General features: G+C 40.1%; 1 protein-coding gene across 1 annotated transcript in view; it reads left to right on the top strand.

The window, feature by feature from the left end:
* The window catches only part of ipo5 (importin 5), a 57,617-nt gene that overhangs the window by 20,624 nt on the left and 15,331 nt on the right, over nt 1-21,662 (top strand). The window contains exons 8-18 of the mRNA XM_033023058.1: nt 846-966; nt 2,667-2,754; nt 4,714-4,820; nt 9,720-9,844; nt 10,242-10,331; nt 11,799-11,972; nt 13,765-13,983; nt 14,065-14,148; nt 14,653-14,785; nt 16,018-16,139; nt 18,276-18,372. Coding sequence (XP_032878949.1) covers nt 846-966; nt 2,667-2,754; nt 4,714-4,820; nt 9,720-9,844; nt 10,242-10,331; nt 11,799-11,972; nt 13,765-13,983; nt 14,065-14,148; nt 14,653-14,785; nt 16,018-16,139; nt 18,276-18,372 — 1,360 coding nt within the window. The remainder of the gene's footprint in view (nt 1-845; nt 967-2,666; nt 2,755-4,713; nt 4,821-9,719; nt 9,845-10,241; nt 10,332-11,798; nt 11,973-13,764; nt 13,984-14,064; nt 14,149-14,652; nt 14,786-16,017; nt 16,140-18,275; nt 18,373-21,662) is intronic.

Genomic DNA, 21,662 nt, shown 5'->3' on the forward strand with positions numbered 1-21,662 from the left:
CCTATTGTCTATTGTCTAATTGGTGACCACTGACCCATATGTCCCAGGATAAATGTATTCACAGACATGAAGATATCCTAATTGGAGGTGAACTTCCAACTTGGCCCTTTGAAATTTTGGGGGACATTTTTTAACATGATCCAGTACAGAAGGTTGGGGTAGAATGGCATAGCAGTTAAATTAATGGGGTATTAATCTGGAAGCATGTTCTGATGATTGGGGGCATCAGTTCAGATCTCTTCATGGAAGCTCATTAAATAAATCTGGAATAATTTTAAAATCTGCCATCCGTAACAGCGACTAAGGAATTTCCTGACTGTAAAAAACATCTGTTCACCGATGTCCAACAAGGATGGAAACCTGGCCCCCTTCCCAGTCTGGAATGTGTCTGACTCCAGGTCCATGTAATGTTGCTGTCCTAAATGCCCTGTTGAAACAACCCTCAGATTCCGTAGTCTAGAAGTTGAACACATTATCTTTTCCAGATTTTATAAAAGCTGTATCAGGAACAGCCACATGCTGTAAATCTTTTTTTGTTGAAGTAATCCATTGCCTTAAATGTCTGGTGTGTATTGTATTTATATATCTTAATAGAACATCACAGTAGAGTGTTGTGGAATAGTTTTAACTTCAGTAGCCGAGTACTGTCTTAAATTGTAAGGTAGTACAATGTGAGAAGGAAAAGGGCTGTGAAAGTGGGTGATCTTTACCTTGTTCCATATTGTGTCTTTAGTTAAATTACCTTTCCAGAGCTGGTTGTGCTGCTTAAATGATCAAATCTTTTTGCTATATGGTCTTTGCAAATGTAAACTTGTTAATGATGAATTGCCCTTTCTAACTTACAGCTCTGTGCAGACACCAATCTGCAAAACATGCAGCGTCAGCTGGCCCTAGAAGTAATAGTGACTTTGTCGGAGACTGCCTCTGCCATGTTAAGAAAGCATAGCAATATTGTGTCACAAGCCAGTAAGTAACAACTGGTACTTATTGGAATTTCTTAACTCTTGATTAATGATTATGCATATACCAAATCTCATATTAGAAGAGTATAGATCCTATAACACAGAAGTGGGTCTTTTGGCTCACTCTGCATTTGCAGGAGGTTGTCTGCCATTTGTCCTAATGTCCCCAATCTCTTTTACCAACTGTTTCCATTTCTATTCAACCACTTAATCAATTGTTGAAGGACAAAATGGCTGCTGTGCCAACCTCTAAACTTTGGTGAATTCCACATTCTCGCAACTCTCTTCACATAATTCTCCTCTGCTGTCTTCTCTCAATTTTTCTCACAATTTTAGATTTATGATACTTTCACGACCTTACACTGACTAGAATCACTCTGACATTTTCCCTAAAATAGTTTACAGTCCTTGACTCGCCATAATCTTTCTGCTTCACTACTTTGGGGTTCTTGTACATAATATTCCAAATGTTGGGATTTGAATACAAGAACATAAGAAAGGGGGAGCAGGAGAAGACCATTGGGCCCTTCAAGCCTCCCCTGCCATTAAATATGATCATGCTGATCTTTGGCGGCCTCAACTCATCGTGTGAAATTTCCAAATCTCACCATAGAAACACACTCCCTAAACTTCCTTGCTTCTCTTTTGATTTAAGATACTCTTTAGCATTTCTCTTTAACCAAATCTTTCTACCGCCCTGGGTCAGCTTGTGTTTGATAAGGCTCATGTGATGGGATATACCATGTTATTTGCAACTTAAATATGATGAGTGTGGGTGGGTTTGGGTGATATCTCTTTAGTGCAAAGTGCCGAATAGTCTCGTATTGCAGCAAGAATATATATCCTAACTTGTGAATATATTTCTGTGGGCTGTCAGAAAACTGAGTGTTCCTATTCCCATACAACCTTCACAATAATGGTGAAACACAGACACTTTTGTTGTGCAGCTGAGATTGTATAAATTACCAAAAAGTCAGAACTTATCTTTATGTAAATTGTTAGACAGTTACGATTATTTCTGGAAGTTAATTTCAGGTTGCTCAGGATGAATGCTGATGTAATATTATCAACCAATGAGTTGGAAGATGCCAGGGCTTATTGTCTTCTGACGGAGATTCAAATTCACAACCAAAACTATAGCAGTAGGTAAATGCTGGTAAATTACCCAATGGCAGTGCAATGTGAAAGTTACATGATGCAAATCTGTACAAAATCAAATCTAGTTACAAATGCTGGGCCTGAATGGTAAGTGTTTCAGTTATTTGCATTCTGGCTTGGACTTGTACTGAGTCTGTAATCATCTTAAGAGTGGTTTGTCTCTGCATTAGGAGAGTGACCTTCTAACAACCATGTGTTTGCACATTCAAGGATCAGTGCCACCTTATTGTGCACAGCCAATCAAGTTGGTGTGCTTATTGTCTTAATTCTCTTTAAAATGTTAGTGAAATTATGTTTAAACTAAACTGACAATTTCTATTTAATAGGATGTGTTTAGGAAGAAAATTGTATCTGCAATAAACTACTGGTGTGAAATTATGGGAGGGCTTGGGTATGTAAATGAAATTATATGCTCATTGTTTTTATGGTTATAAATTCAGCGTTGTCAGTTAGTCAAGCGCTGTAGTGAATTTCTGCAATTTGCATTCAGATTTTTGGGGTTTCAGTTTTCTACCTAAAGCATCTGCTTAAAATTTCATGGTTCAGTTCCTCAGATGCTGGCAATGATGGTGGATTTAGAAAATGATGACAACTGGTCAAATTCGGATGAGCTGGAAGATGATGACTTTGACAGGTAACTCGTACTTGAAAATTAGTGAATACGGAAAAGTATAGGGGGTCAAATAAAATGAACGCCAAGGAAAATGAATGAGAATTCAGAATGTCTTTTTTGTGTTTTATAAATGGGCCCATAAATTCTGTGCAGTGGGCAGGTATAATTCAAAAGTATGAAGACTTTTTTTGGGTTGTTTATTTATTCCTTTAGCTACAAATGTATATACTTTGTCAATGGTTGCCTGGTGAGTGAAAGGAGATGCGTCAATATCTGGTTATCATGAAAAGTAATTCTATTAACTATTTGGAAGAGGCTTCTGAATGCTGCTGCATTGAGCATTTATGCTTTTATTTTGACAATTTGTTGCCCTCTGTTTGTATAACTTGAAGGGAGGCAAAGATCTGTGTAGCTCACTGCAAGGCTGCTGTTTCTTTTGATTCTTTAACTAGTTACCAGGGAATACATTAACTGAATGGTTCAGTGGTACTTTATTGTCATATGTATTAGAGTATAGTGAAATACTTTTTCCAACATTTCAATACAAATCTTACTATATGAAAGCACAATAAAAATCTTACTATCTAAAAGCACAATCTTAAGTACAAGAGTGTAGGAATAGGAGATGACACTGAGAAAGTATACAAGAGTCGCCATGTTTCCGGTGCCATTATGCATGATTCAAGTCCAAAATTGTTAAAAATGTAGAGGTTTATTGCAGCCATAAAAGCCTATTGTCTTGGCGGCAGGAGTGGGTTCCAGTTGCAGAGATCATCCTAGTCAGGTGATGTTGTTCATGTTCTCTACCACTGCCCTGCTGCTCTGTGCTGCTGCAGGCCATGTCTGATCCGACACTTGGCCTCTTGGTTCCCTGATCCAGGCACATCGACCAGTGAATGTGCCAGCGCTCACCTTCCATGGCCACCGCTTCACCTCCATGCCAGGGACTCCTACCATGACCGACCTCAGAACGACCAGAGTACTTCTGAGACTGCAGGAGATGAGACCCCAGCATGCTCACAAGCACTGTTTTCCCACTCCCACCATCTTGAATCAGTCCATGAAGGTTATCAACAGTCCTGTATTGGGTGGGGTGACAGTTACTTCAATAGAAGATGGGTGTTCCCCTTCCCCCCAATGAATACAAGGCAGCCTAACCACTGCATGTGTCTGGGTCAGGATAATTAACCCACAAAAAGTCTCAGACAAGTCCACAGCTTGAGGACTCATGGGCAGTATTTATTCCATTCAGCTGAAAAACAAAATGGCCAAAAAATACTGAAGACAGGTGTAAAGCTGCTTGTTCTAAATTAATTTAAATAGGTCTTGCTTGGGTGGACATGGGAAGGACAGTTCATTGTGGGGAACCCTAAAACTATTGGTTACAGTTTAGGAATGAGATTGCCCATTACAGATGGTATTTTTTACAAGGGCTGAACCTTTTGAACTTTTACACAGAGACAATGGAGGCAAAATCTTTGAATATTTTTAAGACATGTAGATTTATCAGCGAAAGCAAGGTGCATCCAACCACCTTTCACGGTGGTTGGATGCAGATTTGAGGTTTGAATTGGACCAGCCATAACACTAAATCAGGGAGCTGACTCAAAGATCCTTGTGATTCGCTGGCTCCAAATGTGTTTATTCCAATGTGTTTCTCCTCTTCCCCAGCCCTCCTAATGCCTTATTATCTAATGTTGTCTGATGATACTCTTGTTAAATATCTTGTGGTGTTTAACTACACAAGAGAGTGGTGTATAAATATTAGTAAAATGTGTTAAAATAGGAATAAAGGTAAAACTATTCTAAGTCAGATATGCAGTTCAGATCTAGACTTGCCAATGTGGTTACCTTATTCTTGGGCTTCGGTTTAAAACTGGATTTGAGGCATTTTGCTTTGGACTTAATTCTTGAACGTGATTTAAGATTTGGTAATATCAGTTCTTTTGGAACTCAAGATTTATTTTTCTCTTAATCTAGCAATGCTGTTGCTGGTGAGAGTGCTCTGGACAGGGTAGCTTGTGGCCTAGGTGGTAAAGTGGTGCTCCCACTGATAAAAGAACACATCATGCAGATGTTGCAAAACTGTGAGTATAACGTATTTAGTAATTTTAAATTATTTCATATGGGTATCTATTTTGGTCATAGGTTTATAAAGAATGTCCAAATAAAATGAGCTAAAATTGTAACATGTTTTATGCTTTCCCTGTGAAGCAGTGTACATTAGGTGAGTGGGCCGTGTACTTGCAGTTATCAAACATTGGTTTCAAAACTATTCAAAGCAATATTGCTGCAGTAGAACACAACAACAAATGCTGGAAACACTCGGCAGCATCTGAGGAAAGGGAAAGGTGGTTAATCTTTTAGGTACGGGACCCTTCACCAAGATCCAGGGTAGATATGATAATTGGTCCTAGACCTGCAATCTTTAACACTCTCCTTCCACGAGAGTACTGCCTGATATGCTGAAAACTTCCAGCACTTGGTTTTTATCTCAGATTTCCTGCACCTAAAATTATTTTTGATTTCCAATATTGCTGTAGTCTCATAAATTTTTTACTAATTTTAATAAAATGCTTATGGTCCTTTGTAATTTGAACATAAATTTGCTTGTGCCGAAGCGCACTAAATTGTGGATGACACTCTGTATTAATGGTATCGATTTGCCTTCAAGATTGGGCAAAATGTTATAATCTGCTGGCAAATTGTTCCCTCTATTCGGTTTCCTATGTCATGCATATCCCATCTCAATTAGTATAAATTGCATTGATTCTACTTAGATTATTTTAGATCTAAGGAATCTTGCCAATGTTGGTTTTGTGATACCTCAGTTTCTGATTGAAGGCAGTTTGCCATCCCAGTTTATTTTAGTATTATTTGTACATAGATTCTATAATTAATTAACAAGCATTGTCTGATTACATGCAACAGTACACCTTGGTCACCACAAAACAAAGTCCCCACAAATAGGTCTACCAGATTTGTATGCATGTCTGAATATCAGTTTCTCCTTCACAATGTGTTCAAAATCTACTCAGTGGATCCTGGGGAATACTCCCATGAAAGTGGAAGTACATAGCAGCACTTGTGAAGGAACAAATGGGGTTTCGTAACCTGGATAGACACAAAGTTGGAGTAACTCAGTGGGTCAGGCCGCATCTCTGGAGAAAAGGAATTGGTGATGTTTCGGGTCAAGACCCTCCTTCATACTCGTAACCTTGTTTTTATTTCCGAAATGGGACTTCTTAACTAAAGCAATTCCAATATCACAGTACACTGGTTTACACATATTCGTCATTGCCTGGAGTTTTTTTTACACTGAGTATGCAATACAATACAATACCTACAATACAATACCTTTTATTTGTCATTTGAGCCTCACATGAGGTTCAAACGAAATTTGGTTTGCGTACATACTGTTAAGATAATTGCCTGCAAAACAGGGATTGTGAAAACTAATTCAAGTGATCAGCGCACTTGGAACAAGGGGGCATAATTTAAGAACTTGACTTTCAAGACTATTTCTATGTAGTAATAATAATAATAAACTTTATTTCGGACTCAAGGTCCAGACAAGGGACAACATTACATAAAAATACATTGCATATAAAAACACCATAAAATACATATAAAATCTTAGTATATCACATTAAAGCATCATAAATTATAATATATAATAAAATCCAGAATAAAAAAGAAAGATCAGTGTCCTACAACGAGACAGCGATACCAGTGTCTCCACAACTGGGATTTGTGGCGTGTAGTGTTCAACCTTATATTTGACAAAGCCACGATAATTACATTTTTAGAGTCATTTATCCTGCAAATGATTTTATACATATGATTTCTTAGGATAGCTTCTAAAGTACTGACTCCTGCAGCCACAAACATGTTACCAGCACTACACCATCTACGTTTCCTTAGCAGTGTTCTCATGGCATTATTATAGGCCACCTCTGCAAACTTGTCTTTCTGTAGTTTGACCACGGGTGCGGCGTATAGAGTGGTGTGCAATATGCTCTAAACAGCGACATCTTCACCACATCTGTACACGCACCAAACTTACGCAAGAGAATATTCGCCTGTACATACAGGGAGGGGAGGAGTGGAGACACTTTTAAGAAGCCAGACAACTTATAATAAAGTTTAGCGGGCATTTAACATTACCAGTCGGTTTTCCTTAGTTCTGAAAACTCCAATGCCCGGATTGCCTAGGGCTGCCATCGACTGCCTATAACTACATAGCGACCCCACTCCACTGCACTACGAGTTCAAAAGAACTATGCCGACCAATATTTACTTGCGGAAAATGTTTCAGCATTTTTCTCGACCAAACTGAGGCCGCGAGTATGCGGGAACTTCCCTCGAGCATGAAGGAGAGTTACAGTGACCTCCGAGGACCTCCCAGGACCACGTGTCAACCATGCTGCGTATTTGAGTCGAGCGCAAACTCGTCTAAACTCGCAAATTAGGTCGCCGCAGTGGGACAGGCCCTTAAAGATGTTCAGCAGAAATATGATCCAAGCCACTTGCTTTCTTGTTGGATCGCTTGTTCATGCATAATACACCTCATGTGACATTGAGTCATTACTCTCAATATTGTCCACCCAATACAAATCGCCTTGGACATAGTTGAATAAGGTACTATAATATAGTCGCCATATTAGCTGATCCGGAGATTCCATCTACAGTGCATGGTAAAGATGTTTTGCAACTTCTTTCCAAAAATCAGTATCATTGTTACTTAGCAGCTTCTTAGCCATGGAATCAGCCCTCATAGCTTGCTCATTTTTACAGATGAAGCGAACAGCATACTTACATCTTGCATTAGTGAGCTGCTTGAACTTACCAAACACAGGCCCCTGTCTGGGTCTACTTGCCATAGCCCATGATTTAGTGGTTTAACGTGCTTCAGTATGATACTCAGCTACATACTGATTCCAGCCAGGCTTGATGGTATGTGTCTTATTTTTATGCTTGCAGTAGAGCTTACTGCCTACATATAAAGCGCTTACTATATCATTATGCATGGAGCAGATATCTCTCCTATGCTTCATATCCTTACAATTAACATTACTACACATTATTGCATCTTTAGGTTGATGAATATTGCTTAAGGATTTATCTGTATGGGCATAATAGGCTAAGATGTCTTCCTTTGTGAGGGTTGACCAGTCCAGTTTTTCTGTGTTAAAGCTATTTCTATCTCTGGATACCACAGGTAGGTGTTCAACATTTATTGTCATAGCAACAGGTATATGATCAGTCATTGCTGCCCCATACAAAATGCTCATACACCCCAATGAGGCATGTGCATCAACTGTACTAATACAGTGGTCCAGCCATGACGTAGTGTGCCAGGCCCCACTAATATAAGTATAACTATCTGTAGGTAAAAGCACTTTGCTTGACAATATTAGATTATTATCTTGACAGAACTGAGCCATATGATTGGCAAATAATGAGTTCCTGTCTGAGATATCTGCATTCATATCCCCAATGACATATACACTAGAATAATTATTGTTTTGAATAAAGGAATAGATGAAAGCAAGCCTATTTAAAAAATTTGTCCTCATTCTGATAGCATTCATAGGGTGTATACACATTCAGGTTTACAAATTCCTTGTTGTTGTGAGCAAAGTGTATTGCAATGCACCAGTCAGCATCAAGCCGAACAACTTTTATTGATGAGTCAAGCTTCTTGTTCCATAGAATAGCCACACCCTCTGGTATTCTACCTCTGACTATTCCCATGCCAAGGTCAGTTGTAGACTCCCCAGCCCCATGAAAATTATTAAGAGAATTAAGTTTGTCCAAGTCTTGCTTCGCTAAGAATGTCTCTTGCATACATAGTATGTCTCAGTTCTCCAGAAGGTTGTCAACAACTGAGGGACAATCTTTATCCCCTGCGCTCTGGCCCAAACGCAGCCCACGACAGTTGTGCGATTGAACCCGATGGTCATTTAGCGAGACTAGTGAGATCCCCGAGCACCAGCAGGCGCTCTCATTCCCCCCCCGCAGCAGAAATGTAGAAATTTTGAATGCTTATTTGCAGATTACATTTTATTTTGCTTTTGTTTCTTAAAAAATGAGGGCAGTTCAGCCATTGCCATGATTTATTTGCTTTGCAGAATAGGTCAGGGGCACCACATGGTCTCTTTTTTGCTGCTTTTGATAAGCTAGCTCTGATACACATGGTGTCCAAACAGTCTTCTACTCTAAGCCTGCTTTTTCTTATTGACTTGAAGAAAGCTGTAGTTAATTCAAACACATTCAACCAATCTGTTTGAATCTCTTCATTTTGATCAACCGACTACTGAAAATGTATTTACCCTAAACCTAATGTGTTCTTTCCCCCTAAAATGCTATGGAATAAATTATTTGTAAAATTTATGGAAGCTGCTTTAATACAAACTGATTAACATTTGGAAAGTCACTATTGTCTGTGATGTGGTTGTTCTACTGGTATCTAGCTTCTAATGTACATTGGTTGAATTCTATAATTGAATACTTGGGTAATTCATTTACTGGCAGTGATGTTTTGCATGTCAGCAAGTTGACTGTTGTGGTTGGCATTGCTCAGTTGTATTTTATTAAATGGGTTTGCCAAATGGCCATTCAAAGAACAGCCAGTGTTAATCCTACAAATAGCATCCTTAAAACACGTTAACCATTTGTTGGTTTTTCCACTGTTTGAGATTTGGTGTACAAGTTGGCTGCCTTGCTGTAACTTAGGAGCACTTCAATGGTTTTTTGTAGTTTCAGCATTTTTGACTGTACCTTCCACTGTACAGAATTGACATAATGTTCTCTCCTTGCATCTCTACAGTCTTTCTTCCCTTAAAATGAACTACAAAACATAATTTTCCAACAACATTTTAAATGGTTTCCCCCAGTTGTTTATCCAGGTCTCAATTTTTTTGCCTAACTGGGCTTTGAGGATGTTTTCCAGCATTAACACAAGTTATGATGCTCCCCTGCAGCTGACTGGAAGTACAGGCACGCAGGGTTAATGGCCCTATCAGCGATTGGCGAAGGCTGCCATCAGCAAATGGAGGGGATCCTTCAAGAAATTGTGAATTTTGTCTTGCTATTCCTTCAAGATCCAGTGAGTGAAACAAAATACAATTGCATCGCTGCAGCGAAAGCGTGGGGGTGAATCTCCTGATAGTTCTCGGTGCTTCTACATAAAGTTTGCATTTGGTTAAAATATCTGTGGGTCGGATCTAAAGAGCTGATTTGTTTAGTCAGAGTTTAAACTTAAGTAGTGAAGTTTAGTTCAGCAGTGTGATACAGATTAAAAAGAAAACCCAACTGTTTTGACAAAGTTATGTGAGGATTGGCGATTACAACTTTCACCAATTTGCCTATAGTTATAATGTCACGGTAATTATTTAGTGATATAGTGCTTATATATGGTTAGTGTAGAATTAAAAAAAATAATAATAACCTTCAGTTCTGATGTGCAAGATTTGTAATATAATGTGCCTTTGATTTCATTTTAGCACCCAAGAGTTAGATATGCAGCATGTAATGCCATTGGCCAGATGGCCACAGACTTTGCACCAACATTCCAGAGAAAGTTTCATGACAAGGTAAGCATCATCTTTTCAAATATGAATTGTCGTGTTTATAAGACAGTGTTAAGATATTATAGAGACTACAAATCATGAGATATATAGATCAGGAGAGGAATAGATCGGGTGGATGCTCAATTTTTTGCCCAGAGCAGGGGAATCGATAACCAGAGGGCATAGGTTGAAGGTGAAGGGGGAAAGATGTTATAGGAATCTTAGGGGTAACATTTTCATGCAAAGAGTAGTGGATGTATGAAATGAACTGCTGGAGGAGGTATTCAAGAAGGAAGTGCAGATGCTGGAAAATCAAAGGTACACAAAAAAGCTGGAGAAACTCAGCAGGTGCAGCAGCATCTATGGAGCGAAGGAAATGGGCAATGTTTCGGGCCGAAACCCTTCTTCGGGTTACGAAGAAGGATTTCAGCCAGAAACGTTGCCTATTTCCTTTGCTCCATAGATGCTGCTGCACCCGCTGAGTTTCTCCAGCTTTTTTGTGTGCCGGAGGAGGTAGTTAAGGCAGGGACTATCGTTTACAAATCAATTGAACAGGTACATGGATTGGACTAGTTTAGAGGGATATGGGCCAAATGCAGGCAAGTGTGGCTAGTGTAGATGGGGCATGTTGAGCCGAAGGACCTGTTTCCACACGCTATGACTATGACTAGAGAATGAGAGATGGATGATGTTGGAATCTTGTGTAAAAGGACACTGTTGGAGAAGCTCAGAGGGTCAGGCAGCCTCTGTAGACAAATGGACAGATGTTTTTGGTCAGGACCCTTCCTCAGTCTGACTTAAGAAGGGTTCAATCAAAAACATCAGCTGTCCATTTCCCTCCACAGATGCTACCGGACCCATTGAGTTTTTCTAGCAATTGTAAAGATATTGTTCTATGACATTAATATATAAAAAGTACTGTGCTGTTGTTACATTGGATTAGCAGTGGATGATTTAATGAGCAATCCAATAATGGTCTGTTGAATCAGTAGCATCTGTTTGGGTTCCACCAAGCAATCTGTATAATTTCAAATTGGATCATTAAATATCGGATAAAAAGCGAATGCCAGTAAAGATTGTCATGAAACTACCTGATTTTTTTATAAAGATCCATCTGAATCATTTAACGCATTCAATGAAGTATTCTGCCCTTCTTGCTCATTGTAGTCTAAGTGCGCTTCTATACCCACAAACTGTATGGTTGACTCTCAAAAATGACATCTGCAAGGGTCCAACAAACCTATTGTTCAAGAGCATTTGAGGAAGAACAACAAACGCTGTCCTTGCACTCGTGAATGAATAAATTGCTGGTACTAAAAGGGGCATAGGTCATGTCTGAATGGCTTCACCATTATCCAGTTCATTCTAGAGTTTACATTATCCCAATTCTGCTTGAACCAAGAATATGTAGAAATCCTTCCAAAATCAGTGCACAAAGGGCACTGTACAAGTCTGGTGTGTCAGTGTTTTGTTTTGTTTCGTTTCAAACAGGTCATCTCAGCACTCTTGCAAACAATGGAAGATCAGGCTAATCCACGAGTTCAAGCTCATGCTGCTGCTGCTCTTATTAACTTCACTGAAGATTGCCCAAAGTCGTTGTTGCTCCCATACCTGGATAATCTCGTAAACCACCTGCACGTTATTATGGTGGCTAAATTACAGGAGGTAACTTCCTTTTAATACTCTAGTAACCTTTTAGTTGCTTACTGCAAATGAGAACTGGTTGCATACACTAAAACTGTATGTTAAAAAGGGTATTGTCACTGAAGTATGGATAAAGAGGGAGGTTAATGAAATTTTGTAGGTGTGTATTTGATCAGGGATGTTTGCACTGGAACCTCATCTTTTTATTGTGTTTATCTCGGCTGAACAAATAGAGGTAGAAATCCAAGATAAGTCACCAGAGTTAAACCTGTAATTTACTCGCAACTGTATTTATTATATTACTTGTGAGATTCTGGATCAATTAATGTGAATGGAGCCAAAATTCAAGGTGCAGTACAATGTGCAGCTGTTAGTGTATTGTTCTTTGTCATATGACCCCATAAATGTCAATAAACAATAGATAATAGGTGCAGGAGTCGGCCATTCGACCCTTTGAGCCAGCACTGCCATTCAATGTGATCATGGCTGATCATCCTCAATCAATACCCCGTTCCTGCCTTCTCCCCATATCTCCTGACTCTGCCATCTTTAAGAGCCCTATCCAGCTCTCTCTTGAAAGTATCCAGAGAACCGGCCTCCACCGCCCTCTGAGGCAGGGAATTCCATAGACGTGCAACGCTCTGTGTGAAAAAGTGTTTCCTCAACTCCGTTCTAAATTACCCCTTATTCTTAAATTGTGGCCCTGGTCCTGGACTCCCCCGACATCGGGAATATGCCTCTAGCGTGTCCAAGCCCTTAATCTTATGTTTCAATAAGTTATCCTCTCATCCTAAATTCCAGAGTATACAAGCCCAGCCGCTCCATTATCTCAGCATATGACAGTACCGCCATCCCGGGAATTAACCTTGTGAACCTACGCTGCACTCTCTCTATAGCAAGAATGTCCTTCCTCAAATTTGGAGACCAAAACTGCACACAATACACCAGGTGTGGTCTCACTGGAGCCCTGTACAACTTCAGAATGACCACCTTGCTCCTATACTCAACTCTTCTTGTTATGAAAGCCAACATGCCATTTGCTTTCTTCACTGCCATGCTTACTTTCATTGACTGAGGAAACTGCTTACTTCCACAGCAGAGAATTGTACACGCAAGGTTACAGAACGACACTAAGTTAGGAGATGAGACCAGAATTTTCTGAAGAGCAGAATACACAAAACAAAAAGTAATGTGTACAGTTGATGGATCAGGCATTACCTCAAGAAAAGAGTAATGTGATCCTTTAGTCAGCTGCCATCTGGAAAACTCTTCACTTTCACACTGTACCTCAGGAAGAATCAATTGGCCATTAAAATGCTGAGGCAGAATCAGCAGACTGGCTCCCAGAGCATAGACTGCGAAAACTCCAGATTGAAGGGTGATTTAGTTGCTACGGTTAAAGTGATATAGGGGTTTAATGAAGTAGATAAAAATAAATGTTTTTCTACTAGACAAGTGCTTGTGGTTATAAATGAGCATCAGGCCTCTGAGGGTACTCATTTCTCCACACTGAAAATGTAAAACCCTCCACAAAATTATGGATACTGAGGTGAAATGTTTCATGGCTGAGTTCGGAAAATTCTTGATCTTTGTGTGATATAACAAAAGTTGGTGTCGAAGTTGGTAGGCAGAATAAATGTATCAATCAACCACATTTTTTATTTGAATAATGAGCTTTTAGAGACCGAATAGCTATCTCCTGCTTCAGAGTGAAAAATGCTAAAATCATGAAAGATTTGTTTATTTACCGCTGCCTCCATGCCTCGAGACTCTTGAAGAGTCACGTGATATTAATACTTTATTCTCCCCGTAGCTCATACAGAAAGGAACTAAGTTGGTGTTGGAGCAGGTCGTTACCTCCATTGCCTCTGTAGCAGACACTGCAGAGGAGAAGTTTGTACCATATTATGACCTGTTTATGCCGTCATTGAAGCACATTGTGGAAAATGGAATACAGAAGGAGCTCCGACTCCTGAGGGGAAAAACAATCGAGTGCATCAGTTTAATAGGCCTTGCTGTCGGTAAAGATAAGGTAATACAATCTATTAAAACTTCCAGAGCATTTCTGGGTTAATAGTGGTTTTCAGTCCATTAACTTCTGTGCACTTTGCAGTTTATGCAAGATGCCTCGGATGTGATGCAGCTGCTTCTAAAGACCCAAACCGATTCCAGTGAATTGGAGGATGACGACCCACAGGTATGTTGACTTGTGCAACTAAAGCAACAGGAAATTGTGCTTATAAATCATCTGTGGTACTGCAAAGCACTCTACGGTTTGATTTCCAATCCTGTTTCTGGTTTCAAAGGCTGACGGTGCAATATCCACTCCAGAGACTTGTTTAGAAGTACAGATTATTTGGTGCAGTCCTGAGGGAAGTAGGCAATATCAGCGTTACTGTCTTTTAGGTGTGAGATTAAATTGAGGTCCTGTCTACTGTTATATGGCACTATTCATCATATTCACCTTTGCAACATGACTTCCTCACTCTTATAATCAATGTCCTGACCAATGAAGACAATAAACTAAACTAAAGCTAAATAATGGCATCATGTTCGGCACAGATATTGTGGGCCAAATGGCCTGTTCTATGTTCTATAAATAAAACAAATGTGCATTTTTCTATTTGAGTCAGTTGTTGGTCGGATGTGATGAATGGTGAGGGGAAAGAGATTTGAAACTCAGTCTATTTTCTGCTTCCAGATTTCTTACATGATCTCTGCATGGGCAAGAATGTGCAAGATTCTTGGTAAAGAGTTTCAGCAGTATCTTCCTGTTGTTATGGGTCCGTTGATGAAGACTGCTTCAATTAAGCCTGAGGTAGCCCTCCTGGACAGTAAGTATGAATGACACCATTCCCTGTTATCTTCCATTCTAAACAGATATATTTTGAGCTTTGTTCAAATTAGTAGAGCCCAGATCCCTCTAAACCTTTCCTATCCATGTACTGCCCAAATGTCTCTTAAATGATGTAATTGCACCTACCTTAACCACTTTCTCTGGTAGCTTCCATATATGCACCACTCTCTAGAAGGAAAAAGTTCCCCTTTAAATCTTCCCCTCTCATCTTAAATCTAGGCACTCTCATTCCAGATACTTCTTCCCAGGGAAAAAATACAGTGTTCATTCATTGTATTTCTGTCCTCATGATTTTATATACCTCTTTCAAATCATCCCTCTCTCTGATGCTCTGCGAAAATATACTTTATAGCACAGGATACACCAACATTTTGAGGGCAAAGTGTTTTTCACAAACCAAATTGACAATTGGGAACAAATTCCAAAGAGCAGATGATCAGTCGTCAAAGCACAGACCAGACCAAATGGGGAAACAACTGCAATGTTCATGGGTCAAGATAGATACTTCAATAGCTGAAGATTGAAGAGTACTTACACAATTGTGAATCATTTCTGTTGTGGAATAAAGGTCACATCAACTGAAGAAACCCATGTCTTTACAAAAGAAGCAAAGCTGTGTTTTGCCACTGGTTCTTTAGTGTCTTCAGTTTGCAAATTAAATGGATGTACAAATGAAAATCTACTGTACCATTTGTGGATGCAATGCACGGGAATTCTGTGTGGCAATTGCCTTTCTGGTGAGTTGTTAAACCAAGGCCTCGCCAACACCTCCCTGCCCAGGCAGTTGTATAAAGCTGTCACACCAGTATTTGAAGAAGATTGTGAGTCTACTCTGGTGAATCTATAGCAGATTTATTTAATTTCCACATTACAACAATGACAAATCAGAAGTATTCATTTGCTGCAGTGTTTTGGGGGTATTCTCAGGCCATGAAAGGTGAACTAGAATACACTTTTTTTAATAAAACAACCTAGAATTGTCAAACAGTCATTTAGCTTACATTTATGTTCTGATACATTGAAATTGTGACAAAGATGTGCAGCCAGTCTGGCAGTATTTTTAAAGTTGCATGATTGTGCTCTGCTTTCCCCCCCCCCCGCGTTTATTTTTCACTTTATTTGAATGACATAAATTAAATTAATATGCACATTGCAAATTCATGAGCAAGTTGTTATTATGCAAGCTTTATAGTGTTCAACTTTTATTAGCACAAGATATGGAAAACATGAGTGAAGATGATGGCTGGGAGTTTGTAAACCTTGGTGATCAGCAAAGTTTTGGAATAAAAACTGCAGGGTTGGAAGAGAAAGCAACAGCCTGTCAAATGTTGGTAAGGGCTATTTTAACTCATTACTACAGTTCTTGATTAATTGCGCTCATTATTTCAAAACAATGGCTATGTATGGTATATAATTAATCACATATGAATATATTTATGTAAATACTGTGGTTTCCAGAACATGTCGGAGGCTGAGTTTCCTGCAGCAAGTGACACATCTTAGGTCCCCTCTTAAACCTTTTCTTCTATCCATAAGACACATCAGGGGTGTGGAGGGAAACTCCAGACTTGTCTGGATGAGTGCAGCTCAAGCAAAACCCAAAGTTCAACACCATCCATGACAAAGCAGCCTGCTTGATTGGTGCACCATTCACCATTGTAAATATTCCTTAGTGAATAGTGCAGTGTGTATCCAACCTACAAAAGGCATTGCTGATCCGTGTCTTGAGTTCGCAGAGAGCACCTTCAGCCTCCAAACTTCATTGCCAAATAGGTCGAGGGATAAGGTGCAATGGAATACCAGTTCCTGCAGGTTGCTCTCCAAATTCTGCGCCACCCTGATTTAAAAATAGGTTGCCATTCTTTTATTGTTACAAATTCCCTCCCATTGGGAGTTTGGTCACCGGAAGCATAGTATCGCTTCAAGGACATTGCTTGCCACCACTTTTGCAAGGCAGTTGGGTTTGGACATTAAATGCTAGCCATTCCAACAATGAAAAAATAATTTTAAAATCCTGCATAATCTTGGACATTACGCCAAACATGAGTAGAATGTAGAATTCTTATTAAAGTAAATCCAGATTCTTTATTCTTAAAACAAATTATGTTCATTGAACTCGGGCTACAAGGCTGAATGAAAAATCCAGATTTCACGCATTCGGGCAAGGAAGATAAAAGGTGGACACTGTAAACTTAATTGATCCACTATATTGACTAATGCAAAATGTATAATTGAATTCAACGATAACTATTTTGCATAGAAGATAGACACAAAATGCCGAAGTAACTTAGTGGGACAGGCAGCATCTCTGGAGAGAAGGAATGGGTGACATTTCGGGTCAAGACCCTTCTTTAGATTATTTCCTACTATTTTACATACTCAAGGTTTCAAGATCAGTTTATTGTCACATGTACCAATCAAGATACAGCGAAATTCAATTTATCGTACAGCCATACTAAAAAAAAGCGACAAGACACACAACTACATAAAAGGTAACATTAACATCCACCACATCAGATTCCCTGCGTTCCTCATTGTGATGGAAGGCAATAAAATCTAATCTTCTTCCTTATTCTCCCGCGGTCGGGGCAGTTGAACCATCCGCAGTCGGAGGTCCTGCGGCTTGGAGCTCCCAAAGTCGGTCTCCAGCAAAGCCCGCCAACTCCTCGATGTTAGGCCGCAATGCGGACGGAGATACGATATGTTAAAAAAAATCGCATCTCCGTCGAGGTAAGAGATTTAAAATAATTTCCCCCAACACCCCACACAAAACAAGCTAAAGAACACTAATACATACATTTAACACATACTATCAAACAAAGAAGGAAGGGACAGACAGACTTGGCGAGGCAGCCATTGCTGGCGCCGCCCTGTGGATTGTATCTCATGAGTACCTTCAGAATACTCAGCACCTTCAGCAGCAGACTGGTTCACCAAGACGCAGCATGGAACGTCACAGGAGATCCTTTTTCCCTGTGGTTATCAAACTGTATAATTCCTCCCCCTTCTGTCGTGGGGGAGAGTGACTCCCCTTCCCCTCCCCACACCCTCCCCAATCTTTGCACATCCCCAATCCTGGACTTTCCACTTGTCACTTTAATGTTATGTTTCATGTGTCTTGTGTTTTATGACTGTTGGCAGACCAATTTCCCTCCTGGGATAAATAAAGTTCTATTGTTTCGTATTGCATGATGTCTTTTAGAATTTTAATGGAAGGTGAATAGTCAACCTACCTGCACCTGTACTGTGTTGTCAAATGGTTTGGTACCATTGTATCTTTCAGCAATCATGCTCACGAGGTCATTTTTGCTGTAGATGAGTTTACCAATCCAACAATGTTCTGCCACGTACCATTATAAATTGTCTTTAAAATAGTCATTACAGATCCTGTAATTAAAATAAATGTGTTGTACAATGATTGTTCTTTCAAAGATTAACCCTTGGCAAATTGCAATGTGTATCCCTAGGTCTGCTATGCAAAGGAGTTGAAGGAAGGGTTTGCTGAGTACACTGAACAAGTGGTGAAACTGATGGTGCCGCTCCTTAAATTTTACTTTCACGATGATATCCTTTCTTTCTTGTACGTACTTTTTGTAAACTATTCCACAGCATGGGAAAGAAAGTGAGGAAAAGCTTCTGCACCGAGAGGTAGTTGGGATCTGAATCTCTGAAGAGGGAATGAGGTCTTCCGACTCCATCTCCAAGTACGAGGGTGAGCAGCTGTGGAGCAGTAACGCTACAAGACCATAAAGTATTAGGATGAGTCACCAACTTTTCTTTTGTAATGCATGGTGCTGGTGAGCTTACTGACTTTCTCCAGTGGCTTTATATTTGTGCCATTAGGTATAAAAAAAAGTTCTCTTGGGGGTCTTTAAAGCATGTTTATATGTATCAGAGGCTGGTTCTGGGCACTGCACTATAGGGAAGACATGAAAGCTATGGAGAGGATAAAGCAGGGATTGACAAAAATTGTTCCAGGGATGAAGCACATTCATTGTGTGGATGATTAGAAAAGGTGGGGTTTTTCTTGCAAGTGATCAGAGTGTTTTTAGTGATCGTTAAAGGGAAACTATTCCCATTCCTGACAGGAATTGGAAAAGCAGGGGCATGAAGGGAAGGTGGATGGCAAGAGCCAAATAGGCTGTGGGCCGAGCATCAAAAATGTGTCTAGAAATCGATTTTCGTGACCCGCGTCACGGAACTACAGGAGATTTTCCACAGATTTAGATGAAATATAATTGAGAAGGATGTCATAACTCGTCAGTGCTGAAAGTTGCACATTAATTAATTAAACTAATTAGAAAATGAGATCGGGAAAGTAAGCGCCATCTAGTGGCCAATGCCCATATTACACCATGGGCAGCCTATTTCCGTCAATAGGCAATAGGTGCAGGAGTAGGCCATTTGGCCCTTCGAGCCAGCACCACCATTCAATGTGATCATGGCTGATCATCCCCAATCAGTACCCCATTCCTGCCTTCTCCCCATATGCCCTGACTCCGCTATTTTTAAGAGCCCTATCTAGCTCTCTCTTCAAAGCATCCAGAGAACCTGCCTCCACCTCCCTCTGAGGCAGGGAATTCCACACAGTCCATTTAAACTATATATTATTATACGTATATATATACTCACACACATATATTTAACATAAATATGACTGTAATCATATATAATTAAGTATTATATTATATAAAAAATAATGTGATGAATATAATTGTGAGGCTTTTTTAATGACACTGTCGCAGAGGTCCTGTTCCTGAACCAGCCTAATTAATGGGTGAGGGCAGTTCTTGTGGGTTCCTCCTTTTACTGAACCCCACTGACTGCCAGTGTGCAGAGTGGGGGTCATGGCCATAGTGGGACTGGAGCAGTTCCAGGCTGGGGGACAGTCCTGCAAGGCATCTTCGGGTCGCTTTCATAGGAAATGTAATGAGACTGCAGCAGAGGTCCCAGGTTTTAAGGGCTCATGAACCTGCCTAATTAAAGGGTCAGGACTGATCCTCTGGGTTCCCCCGTTTACTGAACCCCACTGACTGCCATAGTGGGGAGAGTGGGGGTAACGGCAATAGTGGGACTGGGGCAGTGCCAAGCTGGGTGACAGAACTGTAAGAGACCTTATTTCTGATGTAAATGTCACATCCTGACCAAGAATCGAATGCTCTTATGTTTATGAGTATTCATTTTAAGCTACAAGAGCCTATATTTATGTTAGAGACCCTCCCCCCCCACCCTGGTGGTGCATTTGCAAATGAGGGCTGTTGCCTTTAACCTAAAATAACCCTAAAAGTGTTGCATTGTTTGAGTATCTGTAGTTTGTGTATCTGTGGATGTGTGGGGATGTATGTGTGTGCATGGATGTGTACATGTATGTTTGCGTGCGTGTGGGTGTGTGTGGATGTATGTGTGCATGTATGTGTGTGCATGCATGGAAGTGTGCATACGGATGGATGTGTGTGTGTGTGTATGTATGTGTGGATGGGTGGGTGGACTGTCGCACTGTCATTCACCAGCACGCCATTATCGTAAGTAATTCACTCATTGTTTAAATAATTTGACCAAATAAACAGTGAAACGATCGACATTAAAATAAAACTTTAAATAATCATTTATTTCCCCAATTTATTTGTTTACATTACATCTGATCTTCATCTGAATATTCTTCATCAGATTCCAAGTGTTTTGATAAGTCCATTGATAAGTTAGTTCAAGTTCAAGTGGAGGGTCAGGCAGAGGCTACAAAAAAACCCCATCTCTTAGTCATTAAGTCTGCATGGACTTCAATTCATAAAATTTCAACCTCTTCTTAATGTTAATGAGAATAACACTGTTACTACCGTAGATAAATTAGTTCAAGTTCACATACACCAATTCATTTCTCCATAAACAGCCATTTCTGACCATTTCTCACTCCAAAGGAAGCCTATAAAGTGCAGTGAATATTCCTCCTTTCCTCCCGTAGTCGGGGCCTGGAAATGGCCGCTACGGATGGCACTATGTACAGCCTTCCCCCCCCCCCCCCCCCCCCCCCCCCAATGAGACTGCAGCGGAGGTCCCAGGTTTTAAGGGCTCATGAACCTGCTCCAAACACACTCCTCGTTCGAGAATCGGCCGCTTCTTAATTGAGACCGTGGCCTCACTATGTTAAGTACATAGGCCCCGCGGTCGGAGCACTTTTCCGGTCGGAGCACTTTTTCCCGGTAAGTTATCGCAGGCAGCTCCGAGAATAGATGTTAAAGAAAACTTATTAGACTTCAACAAGCTGGCATTAGTGAAAATGTTTAATGTACTTTGTTATGGATACACATAGTTTAGGCCCTCAACTTCGTGAGTGAATGAATGAATGTACAACCTCCAAATCTTATTTTTTTCACATTATAAAAGGGTGCAATTAAATTAATTAAAGTCCATACAGATTAATTTTCATAAATTCAGACTTTAGATCTTACCTTTCAGTTCCAGTTGATTCACAAAGTTTCACTGGTTTCACGACTTGGCTGTCCTCTTTGTGTTACTGCACCTCAGCAGGGACTTTGCTTTCAAGGCTTTGTTCCACTTCTTTCCACTTAGCTGCACATTCTTCAGACTTCTTAATGCTTTTCTCACTAAATTCAATTACACTGCTGCAAGTTTCCATGACATGTATTCCACAGAACAACAAAGAACCTCCATCGGAAGCTCCAGTAAAACGGGCATCAGTCGAAGTACTCTCAGCCATGATGTGTGCTCCCTGCCTAGCTAGCCTGAAACAAAGCGCTTGGTTGGCCAACTGGCGTCCGACTCGATGTCAAATGTGCTTTGATTGGACTAAAAATACCCGAAATTTTTCTCTAATTTAATAAAAATGTGTAAGTTTT

This window comes from Amblyraja radiata, chromosome 6 (genome assembly GCF_010909765.2).
Source record: "Amblyraja radiata isolate CabotCenter1 chromosome 6, sAmbRad1.1.pri, whole genome shotgun sequence".
Lineage (NCBI taxonomy): Eukaryota > Metazoa > Chordata > Chondrichthyes > Rajiformes > Rajidae > Amblyraja > Amblyraja radiata.